The sequence below is a fragment of the Pecten maximus genome, chromosome 13 (genome assembly GCF_902652985.1).
Source record: "Pecten maximus chromosome 13, xPecMax1.1, whole genome shotgun sequence".
NCBI lineage: Eukaryota > Metazoa > Mollusca > Bivalvia > Pectinida > Pectinidae > Pecten > Pecten maximus.
Window position 1 is genome coordinate 22,021,668 of NC_047027.1, and position 12,310 is coordinate 22,033,977.

The window sequence follows — 12,310 nt, forward strand, 5'->3', positions numbered from 1 at the left end:
TTGTGATTTACAATATTATGTAGCACAGAGATATCGATACAAATCTAATTCTGTGTTTGCTTGTGATTTACAGGTACCTGTGGTGTAGCCAACGTCTGAGATAGTCAAGCTATTCTAGTCATCTGAGGTTGCCATGGTTTACGCAAGCAAAGGTGTGTCTGTGATAAATTGAATATTGTTGCTGTTCTACAAAGGATCGAGGAAATCCAACCGCAATTTTGTGGAAACTTTTATGTTGTGTGTCACCTGACTGAGTGTAATGGACAATCCATGGATTTATTGCACGACAAGTTTTCGAAAGGTCATCCCAGACCTGGAGTCTCCGTGGCGATTTTGATGAGGACATTTTGGCCCTTGTACAATATGGCCATACGTGTCATTGCTGTTAGAAGGAAATCCAGTCTCTCCAGACCTGCCGTGTTATCCACCAAATCTTCCATGCAAATCATTTTGCTAAATTGAACCATTTTCACTGTGATGCGATTTAGTCCTAGTGCAGAAAAAAAACATTGACTGGCTTTGATTATTCTATATTGTTTGTGATATGCCAAAGACTAATGGTCAGCCAAACTTCTGCCAATCTGACCAGGTTTGGCTGAACAGTCAGCCAGTTTGACCACTTGTTGGCCAGTACATTTCTAAAGAAGAGGAAGAAATATGTATTATTTTCATCGTTGTCTTCCCACAGTTTGTTAACAAACGTTTGAGTGGAGAGAACTACACCTGTTGTCATGGTGATGAACAAGATCTCTCTTTGAGCAATACATAAGAACGACTTGGATGGTTGTCCAGAATAATTACTTGGTCAGAAAGGCCTCTACATGGTACTACCTCCGTGTTAGTTCCAAGACTTATCCGTGTGGTGGCCAGTTATACCAAAGCTGGTCCAGAATAGTGTTTAGGGTCCCCAGGGCTAGTCCCTTTGGCGGGCCCATTATCTCAAGGCTGGCCCCTGTGTTGGACCCGTTAACTTCAGCTAGTTCCTGTGGTCGACCTGTTACTCAAAAGGCTGGTCTGTGCTGTGGGCCCTTTAACCCTGGGACTAGTCCATTTAGGGCCCTTAGGTTTGGTCCGTGTGACTGGGCAGTTTATTTTGTGACTGCAGCTATGTGCAGTGGACATACATGTAGGCTGTACCAAGGCTGCATGGTTAGCCGGACGCGAGCGATTTTGCAATACTATATATATATAAAGTGCAAGCAATAAGTGAATGATAACTGGACAAATATGAGGACTTTATGGACAAATTATTATTGTCCTGTTACCATGGTGATATGTTATAATTATAGATGTCTGAAGGTCATGTGATGTTTACCTGCCACAGTGGGTCGTGCCATCTCATTCCTCAGTAGGGGTGTAAGGTGGTCCAAAGATCATGTGATGTTTACCTGCCACTGGGTTGTTCCATCCCATTCCTCAGTAGGGGTGTGAGGTGGTCAGTATACTGCCAAATTGAGTTAGGAGTTTGTATGTGTTCCTCCTATAGGCACCATGTGCTTTTCTGTCTGTCTGTCTGTCTGTTGCAGTATATTATGCACTTGTTATAATACAACGCTGGATTTGCTGGTAGACAGATAATAAAACTATGTAGATCATTTTAACATGGCAGACACTTATTGTTGAGGTGAGGATCACAATTTCCAGAATTTTTATTGGAAAAAGTCCTTTGAATATTAAATATTTGCATAATATATGTATATATATAAATACATATATAAATATAATATACATTTATCTTCTGTAGCCTGTTCCTCCTCTCATCAAATATTGGAACATTCCATTGCTTGGTGGATCGTTCCAATATTTATGTTTTGGGGGAGTATTTAGTGGTTACCTGTTAGAGTGTTATATAGATCTATACAGTAATGTACTTTCAGGATTTTAATTGTCTCCCAAGTTTTTTTCTATCCAGAATTGACATCAGTTTAATACAACTTATCTTTCTTTTGATGAAGGAATAAGAAAATATGTTTTTAAATATAAGAAAGAAGTTTCCCTCCAGATGGGTCTCTGATAGCTATAGTTTGTGTGAATGAAATCGCAATGCAGGAGAGAGCGTGAGAAGGAGATAGAGAGAAAGCAGGGAGAACGCGAGGAAGAGAATTTAAAATGGTGCTTAATGGATAGCGATTATGTATAACATATTAGTGCATTTGCTGTCATTTTTGGCTTTAATTGATGTTACCATGGTAACTGTATCAAACTCATTCCATTCTAGGCAATATACACTTGAATACAAATATTGTAGAGTTTATAGATGGGATGAAATGTTATGCCTGCCCTTGGCCAAAGGGAGATAATTCCCATGAAACCTGTATCACCAGACACTCAGCAATAAGTGTGTTATTCCAGCCATTATCGTGTATTGAAGTTGGTCATCATATAGAAAATTAATTTATTTATGGATAAACTGTATATAGATATCTGTTATTGTATATAACATAAACTGCTGCATACAACCATGTCCTCAGTTTAAAACTTTTACTGTACTCGGCACTCTTAGGCATATTGCTTACATATTTAACAGGTCTGCATTCTTAAAAAAGGATTTTTTTTTTCATTATGTACCAGTTAAATCCTATACAATATTAAACTGATAGGGATGTGTTCTGACCAGAAATAGAATAAATACTTTATTTGTCATAACTACCGCCCTGGAAACATGAAAACAAAATTTAGGTGAGGAAAAAAGTAAAAGAAATGTCAATATATTTTTTTTTTTTAAATGTTGAAGTCATTCAATTCATGATGTTTGTTCCAGTAGCCTAAATAAAAGCCAGTTAATTATGCAAGTTTTTTTTTTATCTATTTAGCTGTTCTTTACTGATTTTGGAATTATTCACAATTATTTTTCTTGATAATATGAAGGGCACTCAATATTTATGGCAAATATGGTAGATATTTATTTTTTCCAGTGCTTTTTATAAATTAATGTTTGATATAAAAACTTTTCTATCGTCAGCAGTACAACTTTTGTAGAAATAGTAAATTGCAGTGAATTTTGTTGTTAAATTGGCCTGATAAATGGAGTTTCAATATGTAACAATAAGGTATACAATCTATTGTTAACAGTATAGACTGGGCGAGGATATAATAGGCCTATATATGCTTTCAATTATGTGCAATATTTTATTTTGCTCAACTTAACCCTGTTCGGTTCTCTATTTGTTAATTTATTTACCAGTAGAGTAGAAATTCTGTCACTGTTCTGTGCTGCGATCCCGACTTCAAGGGTCACCATGACCAAACATGCAACCAAAAATAAAAACACTTTCTTGAATCATTTGTTAAGACATTTGCCTCAGGAGATGTCTTAGTATTGTAGAATCAATTTTGATATAAATCATTTCCATTAAAATTCAGCGTTTAATGTAAAATTCAGGGCTGCTTGTGTGTTAGGGAAGAAAGCAATTGTACTTTTGTTTTTGTTGTTTATGTTATGTTGAAAATGTGGAGTATAAAAGTTAAATTAAGTCCCCAAGTCAGCCATTTGGTGTAAATCTGTATCTCAAGGTTGTTTGTAAGTATAGAATATTACTGGACACGTGTAGTGCTCCTTTGCGATGAAGATCTGTGGTTAAGTTGTTACTAGATACAGAATTTACAATTCTTCATGATCATTCATGTCATTAAAAATATCATGTTCAGTCAATTTCTCATCAAATAAAAATAAATATCGCTAAAGCTATATTATTTTGTTGTATTTTTTAACAAGTACCGTGTTTCTTAAGTGCCGAAACAGAATAACGACATCAGAATGCATCTGCAATGCAAACTTGATATCAGTAAAACGAGGGGAAACACAAAATACAGATTTTTGTGGAGACCCTTGTAATATAAGGAGAAATTGACCACCTGGGCCTATAGTCATGAAAACATTCTCATGTTCAAGTATGAAATCTGTGCTGAACCATATTTCCTTTAAACTCGTTAAACTATGAAATAGTGGTTTAAAAGAAAACCCTAAACATCAAAAATAACATCTCACTAGCCTTTCCAAAACTCCTTCAAATTATTGAAAAAATATTTATTCAGGTATCAAAATTATCATCAAAAGTATTCAGCCCGAGCACAAAATGTGTATTTGAGCACGAGTATGGTTTTATGAATACATGGTGTTCCAGGAAATAAGTGTACTCTGTTTCATGGACACACCTAACATATAAATCTAGGTCAAATCTGGGTTTAGTCATTCCCAAAATAAGGATTAGGTTTGTTACAATGGAACCACTAGCTAGGCATATCAACAGCATCAAACGTGTCTTGACTTAATATCGGAGGCAAAGGGACATCGCCAAGGAGATGAAGTAAAAACAACAAAATTTCAAGAATGCCGACATGATAACTAAAATGTAGGTATGCATGGAAACTTTTGAAAAAGTATTGGACCAGGTGTTTCGGAAGGGTAAGAATCTTCTGCTTCATCCGGGAGACACCTACAATACAGATCTAGGTCAAATAGAGATATACTATATATATCCTGTAATTAGGGGCTAAAAATCGTACCTTGATTTATTGAAGTAGTGGATAAGCTTCATATAGGACAAAGGAAAAAACATTTCTTGGCTTTTTTACTGAAATGAGATACAAAGTAATTCTCCATCAAGGTGAACAGACTTGATACAGATATCTGATTATTACGAAGTAAATTAGAATCCGGAATTTGAATTAATATTATATATTTCAAAAAACTTTTCCCATCTTTTGAGCATCTACATTGATTAAATACGTCATTAAACTAAGCGGAAATTACGTTGTTTATGACATCACTCTCGCTAACAAATGACGTACTAGTAATAATACCACAGACGGAATAATGAATTTCAGATATGACAAATTATTTCCTCTGATTCTGTGCAAAGAAGGTAACTGTACAATTATGAGATAGGGGGATAAACTTAATACTGGATAATATGGTATCTCTGATATTTCACAAGGAAACGCAATTAAGCTCCATCATTATCAACATAGAGCACTTTTCTGTTTTTCCATGATGATCGACCTATCCAAGCTTTATGAAGAAAAAAAAGAAAAACAGTTCATGAAACAATCTATTAACACTTTATTATAAATCTAATAGAAAACATGGTAAATGTCTGATTTACACCAAAACAAGCGAGAAGTCGATACGACGACAGGATGACAAGACAAGATCACTTTAAGGTTTCAATTTGTTCAGTCTGATTAGCTTAAAGAATATCATCATTAAATCAAATTGTAGAATATTTATAAAAAAAGAGGCACAATGGGCCTGTGATTGCTCAACAAATGTAAAATGGTATGTCTATCAGTAACATATGACATGTTTGACCTTCAAAAGTTAGTCTGGATTAGATTTATTTAAATGAGTTTATATAACAGCGAGAAATCTAACAAAAACTCAAAATCATTTCTAGACACAAGCAAAGTATTCTTACTCAACACAATGTTATAGGTAACTGAAACAGTGTACCTAACTTTATTTGAAAAAAGCTATTATAGTCACATGGACACATATATAGGTAAAATAATTTAGAACAGCGTTACAAGGGGAAATTTATTACCCTACAGGCCTAAACGACCTTTAGAAAAGGAGCCTTGTCAATTTTTACTGGTCCCAAGTTAAATGTAGCTCAAAGATTGCTTGAAGACAGCAAGCTAAAAGAAAATGGTGTTTTGAAACTTGCGTTTATACATATATACAAATATGTTAATCTAATCAGACTTTTAACAATTGGACTTCGGTTATACCGCCATCACTACGGTAACATTCAGTCACATGACTTTCACATACATGTATGTAGACATCTGATACATTTCATATAATTTCATAATAAAAGTCAGTCTTATATTGCCTCTGATAGTATGACAGTATAATCTGAACACCAAATACAGGAATTTGCTACAACAATTTTATTATAAAATAACAAAGATGGCTGACATGATCATACAACTAAGATGGCTGACATGATCATACACCATGATGGCCGACATGATCATACAACTAAGATGGCTGACATGATCATACACCAAGATGACTGACATGATCATACACCAAGATGGCTGACATGATCATACAACTAAGATGACTGACATAAGATGGCCAACACTATCACACAAAAATATTGGTACATAAACAAAAAGTACTAAGATATGCCGTTCTGTATAGTGGAATGTATGGACAGTGTTGGATGTTAAGACATTTTCATCTCAACATCTAGATATATTCTCCCCCACTGATGTATGTGTCCTCACGAAACAGGGTACTTGTCAATCAATTATTGGTAAGATTTAGTCATAATTGAAATCTACAAATATAAACTCATTGAAATTTGTGAGTGTATGGTCAAAGGGAGATAACTCAAACATTACTGATGATACAGTGATGGTTAGAGTTATCTCCTCTTTTGTAGAAATATGACTGACTTCCATATATCATATAAAAACACAGACAATACTTAATTCTTAATGCATTCTACAAATAAATATTGTACCCATTGTATAGTTTTTAAATCAATATTGATAATGCACAAGTTATATAAATAATAGTTATAAATAATAAGTTTCCAATTCATTCGGAGGGATTTCAAAAAATGGACGGCAAAATTAATAAAGAGGAGATAATATATTTCAAAAAATTAATTTATTCAAAGGATTATGAATAAGTGGATGGTAAATTTAATAAAGAGAATACAACCTATTTCAATTAATTTGGAGGAATATCATTAATTGGCCAGTAGAACTCATAAAATGGTAATGCACAAACTATATATAAAAAAAAAAATTAAAACTAATAAGTTTCAATTCATTCAGAGGGATTTCAACAAATCGACGGTCAAATTCATAAAAATTTGTTAATATATTTCAAGAAATTAATTCATTCGAAGGATTATCAACAAGTGGACGGTATTTTTTTTAAGCTTAAAAAAGCAAATGCAACATATTTAAACAAAAAAATCATATTACGGAAGGACGGAGGCATTTAAAATATTTAAAAAAAAAAATGTGAAATACTGGTACATGTGTTAAAAGTACAGAGTTGAATTTCTTTTTCCCGTATTTAATATAGTACTTCAACTTTTTCAGATCAAAGGTTTTTCAGTTTTGTTGCTGGAAGTACAAGCATTTTTTTTTACTTTAAATCTTGGGCAAAATTCAAATTTTTTTTTTTTTTCGTAAAAAATTGGATAATGTAACTACAATATATATATAATATATATATACAGTCAAACCTGCTTTAGTGACCACCTGTATTAAGTGACTACCTCACATATATGACCGTATTTTCCCAATGTTATTCCCTGCACTAGTTACCTGAACCTGGATTATGTGACTCTTTTATTGTCTCCCTTGGAAGGTCAAATATGGGAGGTTTGACTGTATTTTAAAAAAAAGTGGAACAAATCTAAGAAATTTTTGCTGCTGGACAGGTTTTCAAAAGACTCAAACTATGAATACAGTAAAAATCGTGATTTCTCTGAATAGAAAAACTACAAGACTGGAATATTCATGTTGTGGTTCCGTATAAGACTGAATATTGGAGAAAAAAAAATCATGGAGCAGTACAGATCCTATATTCAATGAACAAACCAGGAACCAGAAGAGTATTTTAACAAGACATTTTCCTAAACACTGAGAAGCTGGTCCTGCTTCTCAAGTTTTCCTGAATAATTTTACCTTAGTTGAGAAATAATTTTCAGAGAGAGAGAAAAAGAATAATTTCATACAAGATAAGTGATAGTAGTCCAGTAGAACCTGTCAGTATAGTGGCAATCAGCTCCAGTGGTGACTGGCCACTGACAGACAGGTAAAAATAGACCGTTTTGACAGCTCATATCTCTAGACAGTACAGATGGTTTTACACGGATTCAGATGTAGTTTTCGATAACTTCTAATGTAAATGTGAATAAATTGACTATTCAAATATCAAAAATCATTCAGGGTACATTTTAAACCCTCAGGAAGACCCATATGTTACCCAAGCTTTATTCTGAATTGTGACTGAGACCAAAATCATAGATTTAGTCAGAAACCTTCAGACTGACAAAACCAGTAAATGAAATGAAATTAACATATCCAACCAATAAGCTCACCAGCCCCTCTAAGCGTACCAAAATTTTTTTGGTTAAAGAGGATAGGTACACACCGCTAATTCAAGCTCATAAAAAGTTGTTCCTTATCTCATCGATCTGGTGATATAATATTTAGTCCTTAACGAAAGACTGCAGAGTTTTTCGCTACGTAAAGATATGTAAAAGCCTTTCATCCATGTTTTGTGAGCACACCCTTTTTGTGTTTTTGTGAGGGCTTAGTGCGCTTATTAGGTCCAATACAAAGAGATAAATAAATATACCAAGTACATATCAACATATAGGAATTTACCATTAAAGTAAAAATTGCAAAGGGGCCAAACAAAAACAACTCTTTATCTATAAAAGGCAAAATAAATAAGATAACAAATCTTTTCAAATCTACAGCAGTTGGCATGTGATATAACATACATCTGAACCAGGAATTTAGTATTAGTCAGCTTAATATTAATACTTCTCAAATTTTTAATTCTTTTTTTTTAATTTTCAATATTAATAAGAAACATGTTTAAATTATTTTTTGAATTTGTCAACAATAGGAGGCAAATTATGATTTGTAGTCAAAGGCTTTGAGATTTTTCTCTGCTCAGTTTTTCTTTCTGAATGTTCCATTTCACTATGAAATCTAAAAGGAAAGTATCACAAATTGTTATAGAACAAAATGGACAAAAAATGAAAACTTCCAGAAAAAATATGATCCAGATATCTGTGCATTAAGTGTTTAACATACATGTATATAACAAAACTGCATAGTGATGATGATGTTGAAGAAAAGGAAGAAAAAAATGGCTGCGTAGCCAACAGCATAACTTGCATAAAAATATTCCTTTTTACACCTTAGTATATACAATTACCATCAACAATACCAGGCCATCAACCTGTTATCATACAGTTAAGCTGAATTTTTGCCTGTACGTTGATACTAAATAAAACAACAGCAGAGGCATAAATATACAGGACCATGATATTTAACTGGAAACATTTACCATGTAGAATCTTTATTTTCAATTTAAAATAAAAATATAAACAATATTAGTTACCTCCCTTTAGAAGATCACAAAATGGATTTTATCAATGCATGATAACATAAAAAAATGGATTTTTATAAAATTCTGTGGAAAATTATTCTAATAATGGAATATGGATGGAAGGTTTAAAATGTATGCAGAATTCTAATTAACAAATAACATTTTGGAGTCAAAAATGATGGAAACTCTCTTCTCTCCCTCATCCGAGTGTAAAAAAAAAAAAAAAAAAATAGATAAAGAGGGCAGACAGAAGTGTAATCTAGGCACAATTCAATATTAAAATTAAACCTTTTTATAGAGGTTATAATCCCACGAACAATTAAAAAGAACACGGAGGGAGAGAATATATATTTTAAATGATATAAATATGATTTCGTGTAACATAAATGTATGTACAGCCATATTTACAGTGAAATATGAATGATGAATTGATATAAACATCCTCCTTGACTTGCTGGGTTGACGAAACCTGTCATAAATATGTATTATTGACATACACAGTTGAAACTTTTGAGAGGTACAATGCTGTAATACTTTGACCATCTTCACTTACAAAAACAATATTTGATGAATTTTTCCCTGATATATATCTTGTTACATGTAAATTAAAGTTAATAAAACCAAATCGATAACAAGAGTTGTCAGAAGACACCATAGCTCAACGAAGTAGGTCAAAGGTCATGGTCAAGGTCAGTAGGTCGGCAAATGTAATACCAATGGAAAGGTCACAAGGAGGAACACACATGTCAAATTCTGAGCTGTCTCCTCATTTATACTGACAGCACTGTTTTATGAAGACTTCAACCCAGCTGTCTACGGATGCTGACGTCATGCCCTGACGATGCCGACATCAGGTGTATAACGATAGCTCCCTTAGACTTCATCCTGTCCAACTTAAGAAGGGAACCATAACTAAAAAAATAGTTGTTAAAGATACCTTTGACTGGCCCCTGCACCTACAATATTAAAATGATAAAGAATAATGAGTTTGATCGTCTACAGGTATGTCAGAAGTTTAAAACTAGGGGAGATAATCTTGTATTATAATTCAGCTGTGAAATTCATTACAAAACTCTAGGGGAGGATGGCCAATTTAAATATACACTTGCATAGTGAGAATGAGACCAGGGTTTTCCAGTATGGAAAGAGTCTTCAGCTGCACCAATGACAGCTGCCACATCTACCTACTTCAGGCAATGTCAAGCCCTCAAGGAAGGAACCAGTGTAATGCCAACAGGACTACCAGGTATATCAATATTGAGCAAATCTAACTTCATAACCCACGAAGAAATACAACATTTAATCTCAAAATAACTAGAGATGAATTTTCTATGCCATATATACATGTAACTGACAACCTCAATTTGGCCATGTTTTTATATCTTTTTCATTTGAAAAAAACAAACAATTAAACTGGGCAAATATTTCACAGTTCCCTTCTGTAGCGTAGACATCATACTCGTGTCACTAAAAACTCTGAAAGTTAATTGTATGGCACAGGGGACAGAACACAAATGTTATAGCATTTCATATGATTAATTACAGTTTATGTTAGATAGTTAATTCAGTATTTTAATTATTGATTTATATTCAAATACTAATTAATATACTTCTTAAATAAACCTTAATGAATTTCTATCCGTATATATTAGAATATCACTACTGGCATTGATACTAATGTTATGTACATGCTGTACATGTAATTTAAATTTTCTTTTTCAGTTTAAATGATTTATGACTACTTCAAAAAATATCAAAATGTTTGTTAAGCAAGACAGGAAAGTACAGTCATGTTCAAGCTAGTACAGGTAGCAGTAGATATTTTTGCACTATTCATAAGAAATATTTTAAGGATAGCAGGGTAGTATGCCTTGAAAGAAAGTTTATACATTAATTCCAGTCTCTTTTTCAAAAACAAACATCCCTGACTCATCCAGTCAGAAAAAAATAAATTAATACATAAAAATATGACAAATAAATATTTGCCTCAGATATCAGAAGACCAAGGGACATCACCCTGGTACAGTTCCAACAAAAATTCTCTGGTTGGAATCCTATGTTCAGAGTGTGATGCCAGGAACGGCTGCATAACTGATCCTTACTATCAAACCATGGAAAAAAATCAATATAAGCACAATGCATTTTCTTTTAAATAACAATTTAACAAACAAACATATAAAATATTATATACACAAATAATTTATCATAAGAACTCAAGTGTTCCCTATTCCAATAAAATCAATTACAATTGCATGTATCATTATAAAATTACTGTTTTCCACAGGGGCTAGGCACATGATTACACTTAACATTGACAGGAATGTTTGCTGATGAACAGAATTTATCTAGAACCTGTGATAAAATTATTGTAAAATTATATTTCCACAGGGGCTAGGCACATGATTACGCTTAACATTGACAGGAATGTTTGCTGATGAACAGAATTTATCTAGAACCTGTGATAAAATTATTGTAAAATTATATTTCCACAGGGGCTAGGCACATGATGATTACGCTTAACATTGACAGGAATGTTTGCTAACAGAAATATAGACCTTGTAATTTATCATTGTACAATTACAGATTTTCAGAGGGGTTAGGCACCTGTAACAGGAATGTTTACTGATTAATATAATTTATCTAGACCCTATGATTTATGACTCCTGAGTTCTCTCCCTTTAATGTCTGCCACATACAGGAACGATCCTCTCATGGTATTTTTCAAAACAAATGATTTTTTTTTTACAATGTATAACAATTATAGGTTTGAAGTAATACAGGATATTATGTTTATTATGCATGTAAGGATTGACAATTTCTCTTTACTATCTTAGGTCAACTACATGGTGATATCAGTGACTGTATTTGGTCCTAATCTGATTGTGAAGAATGTTTGAATCATCTGGGGTTTTGTTGTTGTTTTTGTTGTTTGTTGTTGTTGTTGTTTTTTTTCCCACACAGACAAATATGATAACTTCACAACTGAATTATTGATATCTGCAAAGTCTTCTTTCTCAGTGATCCATAAAATTAAATTATTGTTAAAGTAAACATTTTACTATTTTCATACACACAAAGATATAAAGAAAGAAAGACAGACAGAAAAAAACCAAGTTAACAGTGATTTAGGTAATAACAAAATTATCAGCACAAAAAAAAATAAATAAATAAATATTGAAAAATAAAACAACCTAATTATTCGGAAACAGAACA

At 32.9% G+C, this 12,310-nt stretch overlaps 1 protein-coding gene across 1 annotated transcript in view; it reads left to right on the plus strand.

The window, feature by feature from the left end:
- The window catches only part of LOC117340545 (roundabout homolog 1-like), a gene marked incomplete at its 5' end in the record, with an annotated part of 28,028 nt that extends 24,338 nt beyond the window's left edge, over positions 1–3,690 (plus strand). The window contains one exon of the mRNA XM_033902304.1: positions 74–3,690. Within this exon, the coding sequence (XP_033758195.1) occupies positions 74–88 (15 nt within the window). The remainder of the gene's footprint in view (positions 1–73) is intronic.
- Between the last annotated feature and the right edge of the window lie 8,620 nt (positions 3,691–12,310).